We start from the raw sequence: 27384 nt of genomic DNA on the forward strand, positions 1-27384 counted from the left end.
ATGGGAAAAGTAAGAGTCCTAAAGGGGCAGGCTGAGGTGTGGAGATGCAAATACCTGAGCTAGATATAGCACCTGGGAGAGCTTGCAGCAGGATACCATGACTCGAGAGCTGCCCAACAGGACCCTGGTGCACGACAGCTGCTAACACCCTCTGCTGTGGACTTCCTGCCAGCCAAGCACAGATGGTAGGATAGACTCCTGGCTGGGGGGAATTGAAGGGGGCAGAAAGCTGGGGTCTGAGCTGCACTGAAGGCAGAGCAGGTTCCTGGGTCCTTTCAATCCTTGAGGCAGGAGGAGTTTGTAGGTGAAGAGAGAATAGTCATTAGAGGGAACAATTGAAGGCTCACAGGCTTGTGCTAGCCAACTTGGCTCCCAGAGTGGGGACTAGAACCCAGGATGCCCAGCCCACTGCTCTCACCACTAGACCCTCTCCCAGAGTTGCTGATAGAATCTAGGAGTCCTGACTCCCAATCCCTGCATACTAGTCAATGCACCTTTGATCACTGCTCTTTTGATTTGCAAGAGAAATTGAGTTGAAAGAGCTTGCTACAGTGAAAAGGAAAATCTATTTTACTGTATTTGCTGTTCAGTTTTACTCCAGGTAGAACTGTACAAATCTGAGTGGGCACAAGCAAACAATATGTGCTTTAATTGGACTAAATCGATTACTTGATGAGGGACTCTATCCTGGGAAGTTGCGGCTCTGAAAAAGATTTGTGGGGTGTGGTGTGGTAGAGAATCAACTGAATGGGAGCTCCCAGTGTGATGCTGTGGCCAAAAGGGCTAATGTGATACTTGGATTCACAAAGCGGGGAATCTCGAATAGAAGTAGAGAGGTTATTTTGTCTCTCTATTTGGCACTAGCGTGGCCAGAACACCCTGTTCTGGTTCAACAGTTCACGAAGGATGTGGATAAAGTGCAGAGGGTTCAGAGAAGAGCCACAAGAAGGATTAAAAGGAGGACTTGTGGCACCTTAGAGACGAACAAATTTATTTGAGCATGGGCTTTCGTGAGCTACAGCTCACTTCATCGGATGCATCCGATGAAGTGAGCTGTAGCTCACGAAAGCTTATGCTCAAATAAATTTGTTCGTCTCTAAGGTGCCACAAGTCCTCCTTTTCTTTTTGCAGATACAGACTAACACGGCTGCTACTCTGAAAGAAGAATTAAAGGATTAGAAAACCTGGGTGACAGTGAGAGACTCAAGGAGCTCAATCTACCTAGCTTATCAAAGAGAAGGTGAAGGGGGGGACTTGATCACAGTCTAGCAGTACCGACATGGGAAACAAATATGGAATAATGGGCTCCTGAGTCTAGCAGAGAAAGACTGGAAGAAGGTGCACATTTTTATCAGTGAGGATAATTAACCACTGGAACTAGTTCCCCAGGGCAGAGGTGGATTTTCCATCATGGACCATTTAAAATCAAGATTGGTTATTTTTCTAAAAGATCTGCTCTAGGAATGATTTTGGGGAAGTTCTCTGGCCTGTGCTGTACAGGGGGTCAGGACAGATTATCACAATGGTCCCTTCTAGCCTTGGAATCTATGAACCTGAGTGTGTGGGGAGGGGGGATAGGGACAGCCCAGACTCTGAAGCTTGGTCTATGGCCTTTGCCTCAGCACATCCCAGTCTCTTCTGTTCCCAAAGGCTAGAGCCCTTCCACTCAAGAAGGATCCCCATTAGCAGTATAGGAGCTAGGACACACAGCTCAGAGGTTCAGATTCCAGCCAGCAGAGGCTAGCTGTGCACACATGCATGCATGTGCACACCATTCTAATCAGAGCAGTCCCTTTGCTCCCACCTCCTGCTGCCCTGATTCTGTACCCTGAGCATGTGCCATTCCCGTTGCAGAGCCCAGGCACCATGCCGTCCTGCCATGCTGTCATCATCATCTCCCTGCTGCTGATCCTGATGGTTTCCCCATGCTGGAGCTATGAGACCATCGGGCCTGGCTGCCATCTGCACCGTAAGGACAGAGGAGGGGGGAAATGGAGCGGTGCCAGGGCTGAATATGGCACCAGGGAGCCAGGATCTCCCTAAACCTGGATCTGATGCTGACCCCCTCCCCGTGGACTCCTGAAATTGCTGCATTTTACCGTCTGGGAAACTGACGCACAGCAGGGGGAAGTGACTTGACCCTGAGGTCAAGCATAGTCTGTGACAGAACCAGGAATAGAACCCAGGAATCTCAGTTCCTAGCCACTCTGCTCTAACCACTATAGCTCCCTGCCCCCCACAGTAGACTTTTGTACACCTGTACTTTATAGGGATGCTCATGGCTGTAAACCCACTTGAGTGTTCAGTGCAGGGGATGGGTCTTTTGGATCCTAAAGTTGCCAGTTCAAATCCCAAGCAAGTAGGGTCCTTCCTGCTCTGTGGGCCTGGTGTGGAATGAGTTAGTTGGCTCTCTGCCCAGCCCCTACCTCATCAGCACAGATGTTGAGGGCAGGCCAGGCCATGAAGACTGAACTCTCCTCCGTCTCCATAGCATTTGATGTAACCATCAAGAGCGACCGCCGTGGGACCTGCCGTGGGTCCCATGTGGTTCAGGCCTGTGTGGGCTACTGCGAATCCAGTGCCTTCCCCTCCAAGTACTCCGTCCTGCTGGCCAGCAGCTTCAAACACAACATCACCTCTGTGTCCCAGTGCTGCACCATCAGCAAGATGCAGAAGGTGAGCAGGGCTGGGGGATATGCCATAGATCCTGCCCCACAGTGTGGGCCCAGGCTGGTATGAGTCTTCCCACAAACTCAGCCAGACTGGGAGACATGGGGCTCCCGTGTGCATGCAAAAGCTGGGATGATAGATAGAAGCAAGAGAGAGGGGGCTCGTTTCGAGGATACACAGGTATGGGGGAATCCAGTAGCTCCCCAATGATTCACCAGATCCCAGAGACAGCAGCTGGGATCGAAGCGCTTAGGGGAAGCTGGATGGACACAGCGGGGCTGATTCTCAGCTACTTTGGGGATTTGGTGCACGCTACAGCCACACGAGTGATGTGACTGGCAGAGGTGCAGCGCACCCTGGTCTAGCACAGCGCTCACGAGAGGGGATCTTCAGCGCTGGCTGGAATCTCAGGGCTACTCTGTGGCCCTTTCAGAATCCATCCCTGCCAGTCAGTGTGGCGTTAAAAGGGCTCTGCTCCTAGGAAGGGGCGTGGCCAGAATGCAACATTCTCTGGCTAGTCTCTGCCCCCAAGGGATCATGGGAAGTGGCATCCGCTCTAACTTGCACCAGGGCCTGGAATTCAGGGTGGGCACCGGGGGTGGGCACCAGTCCCTCTCTCACCCTCCCATCCCCCTGCCACAGATCAAAGTCCGCCTGCATTGCCGGGCCGTCCGCCACGAAGAGATAGAGATCTTCACTGCCAAGAGCTGCCAGTGCGACATGTGCCGCCTCTCCCGATACTGACTCAGCCAGGGAAGCCCTCTCCTGCGACACCCAGGAACCCACAGCCTGGGCTTGTCTAGAACTGTGCATATTAACATGTGTCAGCAGGAGCCACTGCAGTCCACACCAGGCTTGCTTTGCCACCACGAGAGGGCACCCCGGCTGCTCCCAGCTTTACCGAGAGCTTCAATTTGCCAGTTTGCTGCTGTTGTAGGTTTGTCTTTGCAAACAGATACCATTAGCAGTCAGCCCCCAGCCGGAACAAACCGCAGAGCCAGGCTCCCCAACCCAAGTAGGGCTGTAAATGGGTGTTGCCTGTACGCTGGGCCTAGTCAGAGAAATTCATGGGCTCCTTTCCCCTCTGCTGTGTTGCCAAGAAGCCAATACCTGATCTCAGGTTAATGTATCTGGCTAGAGCAGGGGTGGGCAAACTTTTTGGCCTTACGGCTACATCGGGGTTGCAAAACTATATAGAGGGCCAGGTAGAGAAGGCTGTGCCTCCCCAAACAGCCTGGCCCCTGCCCCCTATCTGCCCCCTCCCACTTCCCACTCCCTGACTGCCCCCCTCAGAATCCCTGACTCATCCAACCCCCCTCCTCCTTGTCAGGAGCTCAGGGGCCAGGTAGGATGGTCCCGCGGGCCGGATGTAGCCTGCGGGCCGTAGTTTGCCCACCTCTGGGCTAGAGCATAAAATATGTTCCTTCCTGACCCTAGAGAAGAGATCAGCTCATGCCTTGGCCCCTGAGAGTTGATTGTCATTCGCAGGAAAGATCCCTCCATGAGTAGAACATGACTGAATCCTGACCCCATAACAAACGGAACCCTTTAAGGCCCCTTTATTTACCAAGCAGAGCATCCTAGTACAGAACCAGAACCTAGGCCTCCTAGGGTGTCTATGGAAGGAAAGTGGGTTCCCATTGCTCATTTTTATACGGGAGTGCCAGAGGCAGAGCCAGAGACATAGCTTGAGCCTGCACACATCTGACCTCACCCACACCTGGTAAAAGGCCAGTTGGAGCTGGTATAGGGCGTAGTGTAGTGGGGTAGCTAGAGGGCTGTGTTTTATATACTGGCGATATGGGGTCTAGTCGTTCTGACCTGCTTTGTGACCATGTGTACGTTCTTTCTTCTTACTGTGCTTCCCATCATTTGCCTATTTCGATTGTGAGCTCTTTAAGGCAAGAACTCCCTTTCACTCTGTCTGTGCTCCCTGATGGGGGCCCTGATCTTGGTCAAGTTGCCGAGACTCTAATATGAATAACAACACTGCGTTGGGGCCAAGGCCTACCTGTGCTTCCGCTCTCTGGCTGAGTGCTATAGTATGTGAGCTATTCAAATAAATGATCTTGCTGAAGAAACTTCAACTTGCCCAGCAGTTTCTGTGCCAAACAAACCTTTCCAGCTGGGCTGCTTAAAGGTGTCAGGCCCAGCTGCTAAAATTAAGCAGCACTTAAAAAAAAATCCCACTCATCTTGGATCACCTACAGTCTTGGTGACCAGGAGTTTTGCTGGCTGCAAGAAGCAGCATCTCCTCTTGATTCTCACGTCATAGGTGTTAAATCCCTAGATGGGTTCTGTACAAGTCATAGAAATAGGCAGGGCCAAATTCAGCCTCAGACCATGGCCCCACCAGGGAATAGTGTTATACCAGGGAGCCAGTCTGCGTAGGAAGAGGCAGAAAGGGCCAGTGGCCAAAGCCCAGACCGTGAACAATTAGAAGATAAGAATTCAGTCTCAGCTTTGGGGGGTGGAGGTGTGTGTGGGGGAGCGAATCTAGGGGTTATAGTGTGGGGTTTTGGGTTCTATTGCTCACTCTGTGAGGGGAATGAGGTCTAGGGGCTAGTGGTTAGAGCAGAGAGGGACTCAGAACCAGGACTCCTGGGTTCTATTCTCAATGCTGAGAGAGGAGTGGAATCTAATGGGTTAGAACCGGAGGGGCTGGGAATCAGGATTCCAGGGTTCTATCCCTGGTTCTGGGAGGGGAGTGGGGTCTAGTGGGGTAGAGCAAGTGAAGAGGGGAGCCAGAACTCATGGGTTCTATTGTAGTCTCACCATGTGACTGTTGTCACTCAGTGCCTCCGTTTCCCCCTCTTTAAAACAGGGATAGCAACCTTCATTGCACTGGTGCAAAGGTTAACATCATCAGAGGAGGGAAGGGGACTCTGGGCTGGGATAGCCTCTTGCTGAGCTGATGCCCTAGACCCACAGTCTGGTTGTGTAAAGGGCCTCATCTCCCAGCCAGGTGTGTAGGTGGTTCAGAAGTCTGAACTGGAGCCCCCACCCCACTCCCAATGTGCTCAAGCCACTTGAGGAACCACTTGGCCTTCAAGGAAAGCTCTACTCTGCACACGTGGTGGGGGTAAGGGCATGGGGTTGTGGCAGAGGGGGACTAGACATGGGAGCATGGGGCAGAGACCAGGGTGGGGCTGATTTCTGTATCAAGGAAACTGACTTCAGCTAGGAAACTTTATTCTGATTAGAGAACACTAGGAGACCTGCCCCTCCAAAGGCTCTTTCCCACACACAGCTGCTATCAGTCCAGGCCACTCCTGCAGGGGCAGCAACAAGCCACCGGGGGCATGATCAATGGAGATCCCTGCAGGTCCATGAGCGGCTGGTAGCTACTGCCCTGCTGGGGCATCCAGGCTAGGAAGAATTCAAAGCCTTCACCGCTGGCCCATGGTAGGGACCCGCTGCCTCACTGGTCCATGGGGGCAGGTGCTCCTGCTGGCTGGTAGACAGACATACTTGCAGGGGCAACTCATTGGCTGCCCAATGGGGAAGGTAACGCACGCTCTGGAAGCCTGCTGGTCCATTGGAAGTGGTCTGCCTACTGAAGACGTATTTGTGGCTTGAATCTCAACACCATGCCTCCATTTTCCCAGCACCCTCCAGGGGCAGAGTCCCACAGGTTCCCCACCTCTGTTTCCCCAGCATCCTCCTGGAGGGGGCCTCCTACTGGCATCACCCCTAAGTCAAGGCACTGGCTGAGGGTTCAGTTCACCCATTTCTCCCCCCCTGGTGGCACATGGGTGAAAACACTCCCCTCTCCCCTGCTGCCAGCATCCGTGCCTGCAGGAAGGCAGACAATGGGTTAATGCTGGGGTAGATATTCCAGAAGCGGCCAGAGGTGCAGAGCTGGTGATAGGGTTCCCTGTAGGGCACTCACAGGATGGGCTTCTTCAGCCTCCTCTGACATACGACTACCTATGGTATGGGGAGTGATGTATCCTGCCCTAGGATGGAGTGGGGGGAAAAGCAAAAGGAACCGAGTTAGAATCAGACCATATAGATCAGCACTTCCCAAAGTTTTGCTGGCACGAGTGCATTTCAACAAAGTACTTCCTGCCGGGACCCCAGCCAGTGTGGAGGGCACCATTTTGAAGAGCAAAAGGGCATTGTCCGCACCAAGTGACCAAGACCATGTACCCACTATGTATGCAATGTCACACTGCATAGAGGCAGCCATTTTGCTCTACAAAATGGCAGCCTCTACAGTGTGATCTCATCCATATGGAGCAGACGAGGTCACACTGTGTGGAGGATACCAGGCTGTAGAGCAAAATGACATCCTCCATGCATCATGACCTCTCACACACAAGGGTCACACTGTGCAGAGACAAATGGCATCCTTTGCATATTAGGGACTGCCCCAACCTCATCTGCTGCTGGGGTCAACCCCCCTTTGGAAACTGCTGATATACAGGCTCTTTAATGGGGTGGCTGCTGCTGCTGCCGCCCTCTTCTGGAGAGAGTCAGCTGTGCCCGGAGTGTGACTTGAGCAGTCCTGCTAGTGGAATAGCAAATGAAGATCGCTATTGGCTCAGACATTAGAGTCCTCGCATCCCCTTAGAGTATCTGACCCTTCCAAGTGTGACTGGGATTATACCCCACTGGAAATGCTCTGATCCCCCTCTTAGAGACAGGGAAACACCACACACAACTAGGATTTGAAGCCAGGACTCCAGGGTCTCATTACAGAGCTGTATCCACAAGGCCAGCCCTTCCTAGGCTGCAGGGAGAAAATAGTGCTGGTTTCTATTCGTACTGGGGGAGAGCTGGGACCAATTCATTACTGGGTGCTCCCCACTAGGACACTGATATCCCTCTTTGCTCTGCTTGTTGGCAGGGGGTATCAGGCCACTCCCCAGCCCCAAGGCACAATGAGCATGGCTGGCCTTCCTACTTCCATCCCCTGCAGACGGATTTAGAGCAGGGGTGGGCAAACTTTTTGGACCAAGTTTTGCAAAACTATACAGAGGGCTGGGTTGGGAAGGCTGTGCCTCCCCAAACAGCCTGGCCCTCACCCCCTATCTGTCCTCTCCCACTTCCCAACACCTAACTGCCCCCCTCAGAATTCCCAACCCATCCAACCCCTCCACTCCTTGTCCCGACCGCTCCCCCCAAGACCCCACCCCCTATCCAATCCCCCCATTCCCTGAGCGCCCACCCCTAGAACCCCCAACCATCTCCTGCTCCCTGGCTGCAGCCCTGGGACTCCCCACTCCTCACCCCCTTACTAGGCCAGAGCCAGCCATGTCACCGCGCTGCCCAGCAAGAGCAGCCGGACAGAGCGCTGGCAGCGTGGCGTGCTCTGGCTGGGCGGGAGGGGCCGGGGGCTAGCCTCCCCAGTCAGGAGCTCAGGGGCTAGGCAGGACAGTCCCACGGGCCGTAGTTTGCCCACCTCTGATTTTAGAGCAAGCTCTGAACACCATGGACCTGCCCCTCCCCAACAGAGGGGACCACTAGCATCCTCTACCCATCAAACTCCATATGCTGCTCATATACAGATTCCCCTCCAGTCCCAGCCCAGTCACCAATTGTGAAGGCTGGGGGGCGGGGGGGGGAGAGGGGAGGACTGGAACTCTGAGTCCAGAGTTCTATGGCCAGCTTTGGATGGGGAAAGCCTAGTGCTCTTCCCACCCGGCTTTTCAACTCATGTTTCTCTCTTTGCCCAATGAGCAGTTAATACTTTGCCCTCATCTACTGCCACCCAGCAATTAACACTGCCACCAGCTGTGGTGAGTGTATTTTACATAGCAAGAGAACTCCGTGATCTGCAACCTGCCCAAGGTCACAGAACAAATCAGTGACTGCGAAAAGAACCCAGGTGTCCTGACTCCCAGTCCCCACCTACATGCCCCTTCTCCCACCTTCACAGCCTAACACTTTGTGAATGGAATCTGCAGAGCCCAGTGACATGAAAGTATCTCTTTATTGAATACAGACTTATCCAGCAAACAAAAATAAGGGGGGAGAAGAGAGAGGGTAGCTTTAAACCAAATTATCTTAAATATAGTAATTTAACTTCTTGTTTTTCACTCCACCCCTCCCCCTGAATTCCTCCTCCCTCAAAAATAACCCCTGGTGTCCATCCCCAACCCCAATTCCCTCTCATGGTAACTAAGTCGCCGCTGTATCTAAGAGACAACAATTGTGCACCCGGTTACTACAGTCACCATATGGTGTGAGTTGCTACAAATAAATTAAGGTTTAAATTAAAAATATCCCACTACTCCCACCAATAAAATAGTAATTAAAAAAATAACAAACCCCCCAGGGAACTGTAAAATATTTTAAGTCATGCCTAGTATTGAGGGCACGATGTGATACCCGGGATGCCTTTTGGCCAGCGCCGGCACTCAAAGATGGGAAGAAAATTAAGACATTGGAGATGCAAGAGCATGGGCTCAGCAGGACTAGAAATGGGAATTTTTCAACCCCCACGCCCCAAAATGGTAAGTCTATTCAACACCCCCTTCAAATGGCATAGTCTATTCAGGCCCCTCCTTCTCACCCATGAGATACATTACCATCCACCCAGTCAAATGGTGTAGTCCATTCAATGTGAGACAGAGCAGTCAACTGCCCCCACCCCCGCAATGGCAGGTTCCATCCAGCTCACCCCCTTTAATATAATAGAAACTATGCACTTATCCCTTTCCCAGTGCTGGAATGCTGAGTCCAACCTCCCTTGCCCTGTGACCACACAGTCTATTCTCCACCCCACACCCAATTGCTAGACTTGGAAAAGTCAAGTTTAACTTCCCCAACCCAGCAATGATCATCTATACAGTTCTCCCTGCTCCCAGAATGAAACAGTCCTAAATCCGTTTCCCCTATCTCCTGAGATGGCACAGCCTATTTAACACCCTTCTCCCAGTTCCATGGCAGGGCCTATGCAGACCCCTCCCTCTTTAGCCCCAAAGATGTAACAATCGATTCCAGATGGTACAAGCCACTCAAAGACCACATCAAATAGTAATCTTCATCTCATCCCTTTATTTCCCCAGATGGTACAGTCTATCAAGGCTCCAAGCTGGAAAAGGGGTTGGTTCAACTTGATCACTCCCTAAGGAAATGGAGCAGAATGGACCATACCATCTAAACAGGGAGGGGGTATACTGACGCTACCATCTGGGGAATGCTGCAGGATAGAGTGCACCATGGGGGGAGGGGATGTTTTGAATAGACTGACCCATGTTTCCAAGGGAAATTGAAAAGGAAGAAGGAAGCAAACTTTTAAAGTGACAGTAGCAGCTGACAGCTGCTGCGGGGAGGGGTCATGGCAAGAAGGAATGTACCCCCAAGAGCTGAACCAAGAGGACTGGGAGGAAGAGGCAGGGGAGATTGATATTAGCTTTGCAGGGCTGTAAGGCTGCTCTCTTCCTTGCCTTTCTGCACCACCCCCATCTCCAGGGAGGGGTACCCCCACCCTCACATACCCATGGACCCCAGATCCAGTTCTCCAGCTGCTTCCCTCTCTGTCCCTTAGCAGTGTACAAAAAAAATCAGATAGTGGCTGACAACAGGCCCTCCACTCCTGCCTCCCCACTAACAATCCCTTCTGTCCTCTGAGCTGCCACATCCATGGCTGCTGGTCCTGAACCTGAGGGCACTACACAGACCCCTCCAACATCTCTGCTATTGAGGCATTTGTGCTAGGGGAGATACATTTGCCTGTTGGAGCAGCAATGGAGGCCGGGGGGAGAAAACAGGATCCCATAGAAGCCTGGTTTCCATTGGGGCATGGGGGGTATGACAGGGGAATCTCCCCTAAGTATGTTTGTGCAGGGCAGTCAGGATTGTGCACAGATATATAGGAGAGGGGGATCTTCCCCACGCTGTTTGTGCGGGAGACTGAGATGGGGTGGAAATGGGAAGGATTGTGGGGTGCGCGGATGTATGGATCAGGATTGTGGGGTGCCCCAATGTATTGGAGGGGGGAGATCTCCCCCAAGCTGTTTCTATAGGGGAGTGAAGTGGGGTGCAATGATGAATAAGGGGAGCTAAGAGAGTGCCCCACTAAGCTAACTGCCAAGTTTTGGGGAGCAAGCTCCAGGGCTGAGAGATGGATCTGCCCCAGGGGCGGTAATGAGCCAAGGGACAAATGGAGGAGGATTAATGTAAGTCTCAGCTGATCTTTTTCAGAGTCCTTCCCATCACAGCAGCTCAGTCTCACCACCTCCAGGCTCATCCCACAGAGGGGGAGGGGGGCAGGAACTGAACTCCCAGCCTCTCAAAAGGAGCTCTACTCCCTCCCCTCTTACATTAGGAGCCCTAGGTTGGAACAGGAGGGTCTATTGCTTTAGGAAACACAGAGCCCCCCCATCCGGCCCCTACAGCAGAGCCAGCCACAAGCCACTGCAGTGTGGTGGGGGGCTGGGGGTTCAGCTTGCACTGGGATTAGCTAAGCTGGGTCCCCCATCTAACCCCTTGTTATATCCCATATGCCAAACAGAGGTGGCTCCCTGGACCAGAACAACGGAGACAGGCTGATTGCCAAGCAACTCACCCTGTCCCTAGCAGCCATGGGGACCCCTTCACCAGAGGTCCCGTGCCCCTGCAGCCTACTGCATCCCTACCCTGCTCCTACCCCAAGACGTAGCCTGGCCCTGCCCCTTTGGCAAGGGGCTGAGGCTGGACCCTGCACCACTAAGGAATGGGAGGCACTGGGGCTACCGCCAACAACATGCCCCTGTGCCAGCTAGGACCCACAGAGGTCACGTGGGGTGATGTGTTAAGTGTACACCATGGAGATGTGATGAGAAGTGCCAGCCCAAGTGGGGTGCAATTGCTGAAGCAGGGGTGCCCCCCTCCAGTCCTGTTTTGGATCCGTGTCCCTGGTAGGATGGGGATGGCGATGGCTGGGGGGCCCGTGGGCTCCTGCAGCACAGAGGGGCCAGCTCTGGTTTGGCACAGGCTGGGCAGGGGAGGGGCTGGTGGCCGGCTGGGCATCTCTCTAACTCTTGTTGCCACCCTGCAAGCCCAGGCTGTGCTGGAGATTGAGTCGGTTCATTTGCGCCTCCTCCAGACCCTGCAGCTTCTTCAGCTGCAGCTCGTCCAGCTGCTTCCAGAGCTCCTGACGCTCTTTCTCCTTCTTCAGCTCCCTGCAGAGACAGGGTGGCAGAGTGAGGGGGGAAGGCGGTACCCAACTTGGCCCCTTGCCGATAACCCAAGGCAGCACCTGGGGTCAAACGCCCTCAGAGGAGCTCTGGAGAAGCCCTAGGGAAACCCAGGCCAAGATGGCCTCAGAGCGCCCCAGGGCATTGTGGGGGATGGGGCATGCCCTCGGGAAACCCAGGCCAAGATGAGGGGAGCACCACCCAAGGGCATTGTGCAGGGACAACCAGCATAACTCGGCAGCATCCTCTGGCCTTCCACTTCTGCACACTGCTGGGGGCGCTTACTCTAAACTGACTGGGGGCTCCTCACTCCCCGGCTGCCAGCCCAACTCTGTGCAAGGGCTAAGAGACAGGTATGGCCTATGGAATGCCAGGCAGTGGGTCACATGACTGGGCAGCAGTGCCCACCTCTCCCAGAATCCCTGTGGGACTCCTGCATAGAGGGAGCTGGCCCTAAGGACATGGGGGGAGGAGACTGGCCCCCATTCCAACATCTGGATGCCCCACATTCCCTCCAACACCTGGCCCCCACTCACTGCTGCTTCTCCACCTTGTAGGAGGCCGTGAGCTCATCAAAGAGTTTCCCATTCATCTCCATGAAGGTCTTGAGCACGTTGTAGACCAGGGAGACGATTGTCCTGTGGGCATGGGGGAGGGAGGAGAGGTGAGACCCTGACTGGTTTCAGGTGCCAGCCCTATGTTGGATTCCCTGCCCCAGGGAACCCACCAACCTCTTCCCTCAACGCATCCTGGCGCTTGCCACAATGCTCACCCCCCACAGCCCTGCAAAGCATCTTGGAGTTTGCCAAGATGCCCACTTCACAGCCCCCCGCCCAGGCTCCTCACCCCAGTTCCCCAATGCCCCCCCAACCACCCTGTGTTCCTTACACAGCAGGGGAGGGGTTGGGGAGAACAGCAAGACCCTAGGAGGAGAGACTCCCCAGAGAGGAGGGATCCCCAGTGCCTGGAGCCCTGCAGGGGCTAGAGGGCAGGCAGCTGAGACATGTCCCCCACACACACTCACTGGTTCCAGTGCTCCTTGGAGACCCGGTAGAGGGTGCCAAAGATAGCAGGCAGCACCGTGTGGCAATTGTCCTCAATCAGACTCAGGATATATTCGTTGTTCCAGAAGTACAGAGCCCGCTCTGCCACCTGGGGACAACGGAGACAGGGTGAGTGCTGGGGCTGCCCAGCCTTGCACCCTCCCAACCCCACTCACCTCCCCTACCACCTAGAATGAGTGCTGGGGGCCGCCCTTTTTGGGAGTCTGATCCCCACCAGCAGGGGCCTTGACTGCACCCCAAGCCTGAGGAAAGGACCTCAGCACCAACAACCCTGACCCCCTCAGCCCCCAAACTGGGGTGGGGGACCCAGGATTCAGGACCAGCCCAGACTCAGGGAGCCCTAGCTTGACTAAGTCTGGACCCCCTCCCCAGCCCCTAATTGGGGGCAGTGACCCTTGGTGTCCTAGAACCCTGATGGGGAAAGCCCCAGACCCCAGACTCATGAGGGGTCTAGGCCCCACCCTGAGCTCAGGCCCCACCCCCCAGCCTGCACACACCTGGAAGTGGGGGCTGGAGATGCAGCGTGCGATTTGTTTGAAGAGCGGTTCCTGCACCTTGACAAACTGCGAGGGCTCAATCACATCCAGGATCTCCTCAATCTCTCCCAGGAACATCACCTGCCGGGTATGGGGAGAGGCAAATCTCCCCCTGTGAGCTACAGGGCTAGGAGAGGCACCCTCGATAACCCACCCAGGTCACACCCCACACTGTGTGCTCCCTGATCCCCACAGACCATGTCTCCCCACACCCAACAAGCATCCCCCCAACAATGGCCACCCACTGTGCCTGCCCCCAAATCCCCCAATACCCATTCTTTACCCCATCCAGTGCTATCCAGTCTTTCACCCCCCGCCCCACATCCCTCTAGGCCCCTATGCAGTGCACAGATGCTCCTCACCAATGCCCTTCCCCACAACCCTACCCTCCAGGTCCCCATGTCTGCCTGTTTCCCGCTAGCAGGCCCCTAACCCAGCCCCAGCCCCACCTCCTTCTGAGTGCAGGTCTTCGGCCAGTATTTCAGCAGTCCCCGGATCACCTGTGGGGAGGGGGACATGGTAGGGTTAGAGAGGAGAGCCACTGGGCCCTGGATCGCATCCCCCACCATGGGGCTGCACTTACATGCTCCGTCAGGGTGGCATCTTTCTCCAGGAACTGTACCACGCAGTACGCCAGCTGCAAGGGGAAGTGGGGTGGCATCAGAAACGGAGCCCCTGCACTGGTCCCCACCCCCTAGATTCCTCCCTAGCCCATTGAGCTCAGATCCCCACCAGCAGGCAGTGGAAGCATCTGAGACAGGGCTCCCCACACCACCTAAATACTAGAACCCAGACGGTCTGTTCCCCATGCCCATCCCACATGCAGCACCTGACCGAGATCCCTCCCAACCTGCAGATTTCGCCCACCCCCTCCCTCAAGAGGTAAGATTCCCATCAGCAGGGTCCATGACTAAGACCCTTCCAAATTCACAGCCATCAAAAACACATCACAGACCATGATATCCGATCTTTTACCCTGTACTACACAACCTTCCCCTCCCCCCCCCCCCGCAATAATCTTGCAACCCCCCTACCACTCCTTTGTGTCAGGACCCCTACAATTACACCACCATTAAATTTCAGATTTAAATAGCTGAAATCATGAAATTTTTGATTTTTTAAATCGTATGACCATGAAATTGACCAAAACGGACCATGAATTTGGTAGGCCCCTATCCATGACTGACACTATCCCAGCTTTATGCCAACAGACATAAGGCAGCCACAAGGGGGCAGTAATGAGGCAACTTCCAATGCCTGGAACTGCAGGGGGGATGGGGAGGGCAGGGGAAATCAAATCTCAGAGGGGCTAAAGGCAGTGCTGACCTGGACAGAACGGCACAGGGGTCCCCCGCACAGCTGCTGCACTAGGGCATGATCACTGAGACCACTCTTCAATCTCCCAGATGAGAGCCAGACCCTCTGACAGGGTAGAGGCCCTGTATCCCATTCTCTGCCCCCTTGAACCAGCCCATTCCCTGAGGATCACTTACTCCTTGCACAATTTCAGGAGCAGACTCCTGCAGCTCCCGCCCCTGGAGGTGACCCCTTATCTGACCTGGAGGTGAAAGGTCAGACTGCAGGGCCACTCCCAGAAGGGGGGTGGCACTTACCTGGGCATGGAAGATGGAGAGGGATTTGACCGAGTGCAGGGGGATCAGCACCCGCACCAGGAAGTGCTTGTGCTCAGTCTTCAGGGGCAGGGCGAAGCCATTGATGATGCTGCAGGTTAAAGGGAGGAGGGACAGGTGGTGACACAAACACACACACAACTTGGGGGATGGAGATCAGGATCCAGCAGCTGACGGGGAGCTGGAGCTGTGCTGGCTCCATCTGGGTGTGGGATGGGATAAACTGTGGGGTGTGGTAGGATGGGGGAGAGGGAGCCCTAGACCCCAGCAGCCTCTGGGGGGAGGATACAAGGTGCTCTGGTGGCTACTCTATGGTTACTGGTGGGGGATGCCCCCTGGGGAGGGCTGAATCCTTATGGGCACCCTCTACTGATTTCCAGAAAACAGATCATGGGCCTGTAAGGCTGGGCATCCCCCACCCCACCAATGTGCACCCCCCACCCCTGCATACCTGTCCCCATGTCCAACCATTACCTGCCCAGGATTTCCAGGAGCTCGGCCACACCATTGAAATGCTCCGTCTCGTAGATAAACCTTGGGGGGGGGGGGGGGAGAGAAAGAGGTAAGAGATGAAAATGCCTCCAATGCCTCTTTACTAACCCCCAACTCCCTGCTGGAGCACTCACCCCTTGGACCCCCATATGTGGTAGGGGGAGGGAGCCAGCCCTGCCAGCAGCGTGGTGGGGAGGAAACAGGTGCCGTGAATTCTGGAGGGGGTGGGGGTCTAGGGGAGGCTGCTGTGGGCAGGCTAGTGCCCCCCCATGGCTTCAGTACCAGCTTCAGCCCAGAGCAACTGGAGAACGCTCCCAGGGAGACTGTGCTTTGCAGGCAGTACACTGCTCCCTGATGGGCACCCTGAGTCACAGTAACCCTCTACTGGTCATCCCAACCCCATGGTCAAACTTAGGGGGTGATTTCCCCAGCCTCACCACACATACTGGGCATATGGGGCAAAGCCCTGTCAGGGCACATCATCCCCCATAGAGCAGGGGGAGACCTGGGTAACTGGTGGAATTCAGGGCCCTGCCCCCTCTGAGACCAGGGGACACAACTCAGGCACCTGCCAACCACGAGAGGATGGGGGGGCAGGGCTTTATATGCTTTGGGGACATACTTCCAGGAAGTCCCACCCTCCTGCCCCCGAAAGAATCATGATGCCAGGGAATCCCACCACTGGCCACAAATCACCACCCCCCAGGAAGTCCCACCCTCCCCAGGAGGGACTTCCTGGAGTGCCATGGTAGCCCATGCTCCTTGGTTAGGTCAGAGTGCCTGGCTTGAGACTGGCTGGAAGGGGACCTCTGCCCCCTAGCAGGCTCCACGCTGCCTGGGGGGCTCACCGCAGGAAGATGTTGTTGCACTGCTTGCGGATGTAGGCACGCAGTCCCAGGAACTTGCCATAGACCCGGTGCAGGATGGTCTTGAGGTACTCACGCTCCCGCGGGTCCTCACTGTCAAACAGCTCCAGCAGCTGGGGGGGCAGGGGAGAGGGTCCCACAGACGACCTTGCAACCTGCCCCACCCCCGCCAACCTTCATCTCAACATCCAGCCTGAATATCCCCGGGGGGAGTTAGCTCTTCCCCCCAACCCTGGTATCCCACAGATGACCCATCCTCCCCCATCGCAGACAGTAGGTGCAATGATTAGTTTGTCCCCGGCAGGTTCGGAACCGACCCAGATCTGCTCTAAGCATGCCCACCCACTCCTGCCTGCTTCCCCAGCCTAGGATCGGCTGCAGTGGGTGAAGCCCCCTCACTCCACGCACCCACCACAGGGGGTACTGCTCCTAATGAACCTGTCCAGTTCTGGGGGTGTGTGTCTGCTGCCAGCCAAAGTGCCCCATCATAATGAAGGTTTGGAGCCCAGTCAGGGCAAGAGTCAGCAAACTTGCAGCACCCTAGCTAGGAGCCAGGCTCCCACCACCCAGGCCAAGGGACCCCTTGAATGTAGAACCCTGGAGGGAGGGGACTCAAAGCAGCCATTACCCCCACCCCACTGACTCCTCATGCTGCAACAGACCAACAGCAGCAGCCTCTCATGATCTTCCACTCCCCCAATATTCCTCGGTCCCCCCAATCCAGCTGCTTTCCCAGGCACCACTCACCATCAGCACAAATTTCTGGTCGACGTAGCGTTTGGCCACAGAGGGCTGGAAGTCAGGGCTTTCCAGGAAGCGGAGGAAGAACTCGTAGACCAGCTGAGCAAGAGAATTTAGAACACTGCTGGATGCACGGTGGCTCTCCACAACAGACAGTATTTTCATCCTTGCACCTTGCCACCCAACTCTGTGGCATAGCCCTGCTCCATTGCCCATAAGTACGCACCCTCCTTAAGAATGGCAGGGAGTCCAGCCTAGATGCAGAGCTAGAAATTGTGCCCCTCCCCCAATCCCTGCCCTGCAGCCAGCTGGATGGGAGTGCTGCCAACTCTGGGTAGGAGCCCCAACTGTGACTATATTCTGCTGCCTCTCTGGGCAGCAAGATCGAATCCTGCAGCCCCCAGTGGCACCAGACCCCTGCCCTCCTGCCACACTCTCCCTGAGGGGTGTCTCACCTGGAGATGGGGCCAGGAGGGCTCCAGGTTCGGCTCATCCTCTTCAGGGTCAAACTCGGGGTTCTCAGTGGGTGGGAGTGTCCGGAAGATGTTGACTGAGATCTGGAAAGATTAGAAAGGGGGGTCAATTGGGTCTGTAGAACCCCCCCCACCACTACCCCCAACCAGCCTATTCCAACCCCCATTCTCCACTGGAGTCAGTCCCACCCAGAATGCCACTGACCTGCTCTTTGAGCAATGGAAAAAGGCACAGAACCCAGGAGTCCTGGCTCTTAGCCCCCCACACCCACCCCCCCAAACCCACTAGACCCCACTCCCCTCCCAGAGTTGGGGTTAGAACCCAGGAGTCCTGGCTCCCAGGCCCAACTCTAGCCCATCAGACCCCATTTCCCTCCTGGCACCTGGCCCTGCTCCCTCACCATCTTGATGATCTCGGGGTAAACGGGCTCAATGAGGATGCCACGGTTGGTGGCCACACACTCCACCAGCTCGTTGAGCGCAGCCCGCTTGATCTCCTTGCCCTTGAGGTCGGCCACGCAGTCCAGGAAGTCGAAGAGCACGCAGCACTGCTGGAGCTTCTTGCACAGCAGCTCGTGCAGCTCCGCCACCGCCACGTCTGCAGAAAGGGGGCATCAGCACCAAGGACACCCCCGCCACAAAGTGATGCAAAGCCACACATGGATTGGAAGCTTAGCCCCGACAACACCCCCCCGCCCATGGGAAAGTGGTACAATCCCACATGGACTTCCACTTAGCCCTGACACCGACACCCCCCCCACAAAGTGACACTATCCCATGGGGGGGGGGGGACTTAGCCCTGACAACATATGCACATACCCCCCCAAAGTGATACAATCCCAAATGGACTGGTGGGTTGGCCCCAACACCACACCACCTCACCAGACAATGGTACAATCCACCGTGGGCTGGGGTTTCAGAGCCAAGCATGCACCCCTAGTGTAAAGGGCTACAATCCCACATGGACTGCACCCTCCCCAGTATAGAATGGTACATTCCCACATGGCTGGGGTGCAACGCTGAGCATGCCATCAGGATGAAGTGGTACGATTCCCATTGGGGAGGGGGGTTCAGCACTCCCACATCTGGGGAAAGGGAAGTCAGCACTGCGCAAACATCAGCCCCCAGCATGAAGTGGTTCAGTCCTAGGTGGATGGGTGATGGGGCTTAGCCCCAAGCCCTAACCCTGGGAGAACAGCCAAAGGGAAGGTAAACCCCAAGCCAATTCACTGTGCTGGGGGTTTGCTGAGAATCACCATAGTCCCTGCTCTAGGGAGCTCTCCCCAGGGGTGTCTCCCTGTCTGCAAATCCCTTTGGCATGAAAAGTCCATTCACATCAAGCTGTTCCCTTCCCATGTTACGTGACAGCAGGGACAGTCTTTGCTCTGTGTCTGTACAGCACCCAATGCAATGGGGCCACGGTCCATGACTAGGGTTCCTAGACACTACTACAATGCAAATAATTAACAATCCAAGCCCTGTTTAACACCAATGAAGAAGTTAAACACTGGGTTTTGTGGTGACTCAGGGTCACAGATTCTAAGGTCAGAAGGGATGAACCTGAGTGCCTTGTATTGAAGGAGCATATTGATATAATAGGCATCACAGAAACTTTGTGAACTGGTGATAATCAACAGGACATGGTAGTAACCGGGACATATACAGGAATGACAGTAGGCTGTGCTGGTGGGGGAGTGGCACTATATGTGATAGACATAGTACAAACCTTAAATTAATTAAACTGTCCCACAGAATCTCTAGGGATAGAAATCCCATGCTTGAGTAATAAGAGTATAGCAGTAGGAATATACTACCGACCCCCTGACCAGGATGGTGACCATGACTGCAAAATTCTCAGGGAGATTAAAGAGGCAACAAAAATATAAACCCCAATAATAATGGGGACGTTTTCAACTATCCCCATACTGACTGGGTACATATCACCTCAGGACAGGACGCAGACACCATTAATGACCTCCTTGGAGGAGCTGTGACACAGGACACATCTACACAGCAGGTGAGAGGGTGCTTCCCCGCTCAGGCAGACAGAGCTTGAGCTAGCAAGATAGCAGTGCGACCTTGGTGGCAGCCTGGACTAGCCAAGAGAGTACAATACTGCCCAACAACCTGAGCATGTACTAGGGTAGCCAGCCCAAGTCGCTGCAGCCACGCTGCTACTTTTAGGCTCTTGCTCAAGCAGAGCTAGCCCATGTATGTCTACCTGAGCTGGGATTTATACCTGTGAACCAGGAATAATTACGGGTATGATGGTAGCACTGCACAGAGCCCCCAACCCCTCCAAGATCAGGGGCCTGTCATGCTGGGCACTGAACAGACTTTCAAGAGACAGTCCCTGCCTTGAAGACCTCCGTCAAAAAGATACAGGGTGGGAGGGGGAAACTGAGGCACAGAGAGGGGAAGAAACTTGCTTATGGTCAGTGGCAGAGCCAGAAATAGAACCCCGGAGTCCTCGTGCTCTAGCCATTAGACTCCATGCAACCTGCCCCTACAGCCACTCAGACCTGGTGTGCAGCAGGGAGCCCCAAGACAACCAGGGACCCTGCAACAAAACTTCCAGGCTGTCTCTGGTTTTCTTAAAGAACCCCCATGGATCTCCATTTGAGGCCAACAGGGAAAGTTGCCCCAGTGCACTTCCCTCAACACACAGATTACAGCCCCCCTCAGAATAGAGTCCCTAAAAACAGTGGGGCAAGGAATCTAGCAGAGCCCCAGTAAATTCTGTGAAGAGATGATCTCGGATTCCACACCCCTTGGTCTCCAAACGTCAGAGCCTCTCCCCAGCCCCATATCTAGGTTCCACTCTGAACTCAAGACGCTACTCAGCCCCAACAGCTCTCTGGGGAGATGGCACTGGCATCAGCTTTGATCAGCAAGAACAGGCAGCCCCCACCCCCACCAGCGGCCGGGCTGGGACTGGCACAGCCCCTGCCTGTGATGCCCTCAGTATTCTAGCAACATGTGGAAGCACAGCTAGAGCACATGAGGCTGGGATAACAGTGGGGAGACCCTGTGGCGGGGCGGGGGGTCCTGGTCAGGCAGGTGGGATAGTGGGAGGTTCTGCTGCAAGACTGGCCTTTTGCCTCCATGGACCTGGCTGTGAATATAGGCACTGGCCACTCCTGACAATCGCCGGGCCAGGGGAGGTGCATCTGGGGCAGGAAAGACAAACACGGCATTTGACACAGTAGAAGGTGTTGCAGGTTGAGACTGAGACGCATCAGCAGCAGAGCCAGGGCTGCCAGTGGGTCAGGACTGAAGAGCAGCAGTGAGTTGGTTCAGCAAGCCCACTCCTGGTTCTCTCCTCAGGGAGGCTAGTGGGTAGGAAGCCCCACAGGACCAGTCTCCACAGCAGCAGAGATTGGAGATGAAGCAGCAGCATCCAGAGCCCTGGGAAGCAGGGAGGAGGGGAGGGAACATAAGGCCAGATGTGGGGGAGGAGGAGATGATGCCCATATTCCTCCCAGAGCTGTCTCCCAAGGCAGACAATTTCCTGCCTCCAGGTGGAGACAGCAGCTCATGAGGCAGCCCCAGCCAGAGACACAGCTGGGACCAGGTCCCCTGAAGCCAAGAGAGAGAACCTGGCTCCCCAAGCCCCATGATCTAGACCCAGCAGAAGCCCTTGCTCCCCCAGACACAAGCAAGGCACTGTCCCTGAAGTCCCCAGGATTCACTTCCCTGCCTGCCTGCCAGGCAGCTCTGGTGCCTCATGTTCCATTCTGGGCAGGGAGAGAAACAGGAGACCCAATAAAACAGACCTACAGAAATTCACCTGCACCTCCAGGCTGGACACAGATGGAGCACATCTCCCCTACCACCTTCCAATCTCCAAATTCTGCCACCAGTGCCTCCTTGCCCTTCAGCTCTGCCCCCGTCCCCGGAAGATATCAGGGGCACAGCTGGCACTGGGGGGCAGGGATTGACAGGCGAGATCTTTAAGTCAGGCAGTGGGGGATGTTGAACACTGAAGCTGGGGGGTTTCTAAGGGAAGGGAGGCTGAATTCACCACCAGGGCCTCAACCACTGAAGGTGCAGACTGATGGGTGGCACAAACTCCCCTCCCAGCTTGGAATCAGGCTGAGACTTGACAAATTCACTCCAGGAAGAGGCCACCAAGCAACTCAGAGCAAAGATGGTGGCGCCTGGAGGGGAAAGGCCCCATGTCCCATTCCTCGTCCCTGAGCCAGCCAGTCCTCCCACCCTGGGGCCAGACCTGAGCCTGGGCCTCCTAGAGGAGAAGGCCATTCAGTCCCACTCCCTCCTTGGTCTCACTTAAGCCCCCAGTGACAGCTCCATGCAGCTAGCAGCACCAGCCTCCAGGCAGCTCTGAACAGAGAAGCCTACAGGGCTGGGATTGCAGCGTGGGGGTAAAGACGTGATCTGTGGAAGGCCCAAGGGATCCCCCGACACGGGTGGCAGACGTGTGGGAAGCCAAATCCCACACTGTGTTTTTAAACCTCTGGAGCTTAAAGAGCTTCTTGCTATTGCAGAGCTGAGCTCACATATGCACGGAGCTCCGCTGGGGCTCCTCTATCCCAACCCACAGCTCCCCTGCTACCCTAGCCCAGGGCTTCTTAGCAGATGTGGAGCTTGCCAAGCCAATGTGCGGCAAAGCCCTCAGCTCACCATCCAATCTGGTCGGAGGGCAGTCGCCAGCGAGTTATGACACAGTCTGACTTTGGCCACAGCATGGGGGATCCTCTCGCTAGCCCCAGGTGCGAAGGTCGGCTGCACACTGATCCCGGCCTGCTTGAAGTCGGCTCAGAAGGGCCCATGAGAATCATGGCAAATCAAACCCAGGTACATGTGTGGCCAGATCAGTTATACCAGACTGGTGTCTGACATTGACTTGCAGCCCCCTTCTATTACAGCTCTGGGCTCCCACACACATAACCGCCCCCCTTCCCCCCCCCGCAGCCACTGAGAGCGCCAGTGGGTATCTGGAAAGGTTCCCAGGGAGACACTCAGCATCAATTTGGCTGCTGGCTCCAAAAGGCACTTAGAGAAACCAAGCAAACACCCAGCATTGTACTGAGGGGGGAGGAAGGTCTAGCAGGTTCGGGGGTGGGGGTTGGGAGTCAGACTTCTATTCCCAGCTCTGAGAGTGGAGTGGGGTCCAATGGTTACAGCGGGTGGGTGCGTGGGTTGGGAGTCAGGGCTCTAGAGTTCTATCCCCAGCTCAGGGAGTGAAGTCTAGATACTAGGCCAGACTAGATGGGCCCATGGGTCTGATGCAACATGGCAGCTTGAACACAACAAGCACTAGATGACCAGGGAACAGTTGCCGCTATAAGCGGTGACCCCTATGGGACACCTCCCTGCCCATGGGGGCCTGCCCCCCACTAAGGACTTCAATGATGGTGCGACACCCCAAAAGATCCTCCCCCCATCCCCAGATCCAGTACCAGAACTCCTCCCAAGTCCTAACCCGCCACGGGATGCTAAGGCGATTGGGACTGTCTAGCAGGCCAGGGGCTAGAGACTCCCAAAGAAGTAAGGAAGGGGAAGGTTTGAACTAAGGGCATGGAGGGCTCAAGGAGCTGCCAGTGCTGTTAGGGGAGGCATCAGCATCACACCCCTGCCATTGCAGACTGGAAACTAACAGGATAGGGCCAGCCTAGCTCTGTGTCCTGAGTGAACTGGCTGTGCAGTGTAGCCACATGTCCTGCTTGGAGCCAGGCTGGGACCTGGCAAATTCATCTCATGCTGTGGGCAACCAAATGGTCATCAGAGGTCAGTGATGTCCTAGTAACTCAGCCTAGATGGGAACTGGTGCCCATATCCCATTCCCCATCCCCTGAGCAACCAGTCCCCCTTCCTGTGGTTGGTTCTAAACCAGTCCTCATGGGGCTGCCTCATTTCCCAGGGGCCTGTTGTGCCATGCAGGGTGGCTGAGTCACTGGGCCCAGATGGGCCAAAGGAAGAGGGAGGGGTGCGGTGACTAAGGGGTTCCAGCCACTTCCCTCTTTGCAGGAGCAGGCAGGGAACACACCACAGCAGAGCCAAGCTCAGACCAGCCTGGGGGTAGGGGGGGAAGAAGAGAACTGCAACCAGCATTGCCAAGTAACCCCACCACACACAGCCCAACAACAAAAAACCAGGCCCAGAGCTCCCATGTGACCCACTAACAAAACCAGCGCGACCCTCCAACAAACCTGGCCTAGCTCCACTAAGGGACCTACAGCACAGTTAGCAGTAGCCCCCAGGATTCCCAAGAGACCCTGCAATAACAAAGACCAACACTCACAGGCAACCCTACAAAAGCAAAGCCAGGCTTGATGCTCCCAAAAAGACACTGCCATAACAAACCCAGTACAGACAGCACCAGGACTCCTAGAAAACCCTACATTAACAAAGCCCAAGATCACTTAGCCCCAGAGCACTCAGGTGACCCCTGTGCAGGGTGACACTGGGGATGAGATGCTGTTTGGAATCACAAAGGGCAGGATAACAATAAGGCACTCAAAGCACAGGGCATGGGTGACAAGGGAAAATGGGGCTAAGCAGGGCAGACAGGAAATAAGGGTCTCATGCTCACACTGAGCATTCCCTTATCTGCTGTATGGGACAAGCCCTGTGCAAATATCCGTGTGTCATCCCTTGAGCAGATGGGGAAACTGAGGCACAGGAGGCACTTGTCCAGAGCTGAAGAGAATCCAGGAAGCCTGACTCCCAACCCCCTGCTCCAACAACTAGACCCCACTCCCCTCCCAGGGCTGGGACAGAATTCAGGAGTCCCACTCCCAGTCCCACCAGCTGTGCGACACTCACCTTTCAGCAAGGGCAGGGGTGTCAGCTCCTGTTGGTTGCTCTGGTACCGGAATTGGGATGAGCTGTGAGAGCGGCGCTGACGGGAGCGGCGCAGGGAGCGCCGGGAGAAACCGTCCACTTTATCAGGCGGGGGGACAGGCGACATCCCTGGGGATGAGGGGCTGGTGGGGGTGCCAGCGGGGGGCAGCTTGGTCTCCATGGTCGCAGGCGGAGGCAGCTATCAGAGCTACTTGGCTCCTCTCCTCCAATAGACAGGGCCACTCTGGCTAAGCCAAGAGGATGCTGGGTAAAGCAGTGCCCGTTAGCACTCTGGAGAGGTGTCCAACATGGCAGGAATATAAGCTACTCGCATCCTCAGCACGCACCCCATGGCAAGAGGGCAGCACGTATCCAACACAGCTCCCCTTCGCGCCCTGGGGCAGGGTGCAGGTGATCATCCAGTTTCCGATTCCCAAGAGGATTCCAGGCCTGGAGCCTTACTTTAGGTCTACAGGTACATTCAAAGTTTCAGACCCAACAAGACACCTGCTTTGGCATGAATCACTGCAGGGGGTATTATCCCCCTCACACAAACACCTGCCCCACAATTGGCTACAATGGTAGGGGTGGGGGATCACCTATTTATTCCACGGGCAGCCCGATGCAGAGGATGAGTTCAGCTGAAATCCAGGCAGTTCCTCAAGCAAGGGTTAAGGTAAGTTCCTCGTGCATTTGGAAAGCAAAGTGTTTTTACTCTGAATCCCAAGTTTCTCTTCCCCACGTGTCTCCAAGGGGGAATGAATCAGGCAGCCCAGTTCAGACACCCCTCCCCCCAGTAGTGATCCTGATGAATCAGAAGCCAACGAGGATTTGAAACCAGCTCCCTCCAAACTTTGGTGACTGTAGGATAAATGTAGGGGGCAATTCTAGCAGCAAAACCCCTATCCCTTTTTGCAAACCCTTAAGTAATAGTGCATTCAATGCCAACCAGATTGTGCTCCCTCTGACTTAAGACTGGACTTTAAAAGACACGTTTGTAAACCATCACTTCCAAAACTAAAGACACTTCCCTAAGTTCATTTGCTTTCAGCTTCCTCCACCCCCAAGCCAAAGCAATGATGCAACACCAACCCCTGAATTTAGCAGCAATGTAGTAAATTGCACACACCAATAAGACCTGCCACCCCCATCCAAGCAGCAAAAACTTTACAAAGGGGGAAGTTGCTAAATGACACAGACTGCAGTTCCCCACCCTGCTGTCACTATGGGGAAGATAAATGTAAACGCTTTTTACAGCACTGTGCCCACAGCTACCCAGCTTGTTTTCCGAACTAAATGGAAGACTTTATCCTTAAAAAAAAAATCAGACCCATGCACCAAACAAACAACACACACACACGCACTATCTTCCATTCACTGGCAAAGCTTATGGCTTAAGGATGCTGTAAGTAGCTCAATCCCCTCTGCCCTCTACCTAGGCAGCTTCTGTCCCTTTGGAGAGAGCCAAGCCACGATATTTAAGCCAAAATGTAACAGATCTAGGATTTCACACACACACAAAAATGTAACTACTATAAAAAATTGGAAGGAGATTCCGGTCTCTCTCTGACGCGGACAGGATCCAAGGGTCGGAAAGGAAGGAGGAAATTTGTGTCCTGGGAGGGGAAAAAGGAGGGTCACCAGTCATATAATCATCTCCAACAGGGTCACCTGCTGCAGGTTTGGGGAGCACAGGGGGGAGATAGCCACTGATGCATCAGATGGGTCATTCTGCACCAAGTTGCATCCCCCAACCTATGGCCAGATGCACTGAAAGCAAGAGATCTCTGTGCAGGGGGGGAAAGACTGGGGGTCACTCTCGCACCTGCTCCCCTCCCTGCTGCCTTCCTCAGGTGGCAAGTTCACGGCTCTGGAGAGACTCTGGACTCATCTTACCATGGCTCCCTCCCCAACACGCTGCCCTGCTGGGAAGCTCGTAAACAGTCAAGCAAACTGAATAAATGACAGCCCCCGTTGCGAAGCCTGCCCTTGTTGCAATGCAGAGACCGAGGCCTCCTCCCTTCTTGTCCCGCTCCCACCCTCCCCAGAGGCAAGTGCAACCGGGGCTTGCAAAAAACAACCCGAGGCCCCCTCCTCGCAACGCAGTATGGAAGCTAAGGTGAGGCGGGCGGCTCGTCTTCTCTTCCTGGGGGCTGCCCCACCGGGGATGCCTGCAGCCTCATGGACCAGCTCCCCCGCCGCTCTGCAGCTCAGCCTGTGCGGATCCAGGGAGCAGCCGATGGCTTGGGGCCGAGGTCAGGGGCTTGGATGCAGCAGCTCCCCAGCTCGGTGCATGGGATCCCGGCCCAGGCAGCGCCAACCCCCTGGTCCCGCGAGGCCCCCCCCCTCCCCAGGCAGCAGCCTCCGCTGCCTCTCTTTGATGCTGCACCGTTCATTAGGCTGACATTAAGTAACCTCTCGGGGCCACGTGACGCCCTTCCGGCCAACCCATTGGTCCCTTAAAAATAGAACCTGCGTCATTGCTGTAGGATGATGTCACCCCCAGCGGCCATTGGCTGGGCTGAGAGCAGGACTCGGCCCAGTTTTAAAGGCACAGGGCGTTCCCGGCTGGGCTGGGAGGTGCTCCGCAGGTAGCGTTCAGTTGCACTAGGGGTTGCTCCTACGGTTCACACCTTTTGCACCTTCAAGAGCTGCTCGCTCTGTTGCTTGCACGGGGAATTGCCCATATTGGTGCACCAGGGTGTTGCTCAAGTGACATGACTGCAGCTGTCACCGGGGCCCATTTGCACAGGAGGCACCAGGAGCTGAGCAGCTGCCCTGGGCACTGCTCACGCGTTTGCACTAGGGGTCGCTCAGTTATTCCAGGAGTTGCTTGCCTCGTTGCAGGAGGAATTGTTCACACATGCCGGCAGAGCTCCTCACACATTTGTAGTGTCACTTGCAGCTCTCACACGATTGCACGGGGACATTCCCAGAACAGAGCGCCTGCAAGGTTTCTGATGGCTTCAAGCCAGG

At 55.2% G+C, this 27384-nt stretch overlaps 2 protein-coding genes across 3 annotated transcripts; one reads left to right on the forward strand and one right to left on the reverse strand.

The window, feature by feature from the left end:
• Window positions 1–3414, forward strand: GPHA2 (glycoprotein hormone subunit alpha 2). The gene is made up of 4 exons (XM_073354747.1): window positions 1–9; window positions 1855–1969; window positions 2492–2676; window positions 3313–3414. The coding sequence occupies exons 1-4, from the start codon at window positions 1–3 to the stop codon at window positions 3412–3414; spliced, it is 411 nt and encodes a 136-aa protein (XP_073210848.1).
• A 5175-nt stretch (window positions 3415–8589) lies between these two features.
• PPP2R5B (protein phosphatase 2 regulatory subunit B'beta) lies at window positions 8590–26802 on the reverse strand. Of its 2 annotated transcripts, XM_073351920.1 has the most exons (14): window positions 24391–24477; window positions 20696–21009; window positions 18003–18199; window positions 17584–17685; window positions 17135–17227; window positions 16370–16500; window positions 15504–15563; window positions 15012–15120; window positions 13982–14035; window positions 13848–13898; window positions 13360–13479; window positions 12823–12950; window positions 12335–12436; window positions 8590–11783 (listed from the first exon to the last, which is right to left on the reverse strand). In XM_073351920.1, exons 2-14 carry the CDS (start codon window positions 20838–20840, stop codon window positions 11636–11638), a joined length of 1440 nt encoding a protein of 479 aa, XP_073208021.1. In that variant the 5' UTR covers window positions 20841–21009; window positions 24391–24477; the 3' UTR covers window positions 8590–11635. The 2 variants fall into 2 exon arrangements, with proteins under 2 accessions (XP_073208021.1, XP_073208020.1); XM_073351919.1 differs by lacking the exon at window positions 20696–21009 and having other exon boundaries at window positions 24391–26802.
• Between the last annotated feature and the right edge of the window lie 582 nt (window positions 26803–27384).

This window comes from Lepidochelys kempii, chromosome 7 (assembly GCF_965140265.1).
Source record: "Lepidochelys kempii isolate rLepKem1 chromosome 7, rLepKem1.hap2, whole genome shotgun sequence".
In the NCBI taxonomy this organism is placed as follows: domain Eukaryota; kingdom Metazoa; phylum Chordata; order Testudines; family Cheloniidae; genus Lepidochelys; species Lepidochelys kempii.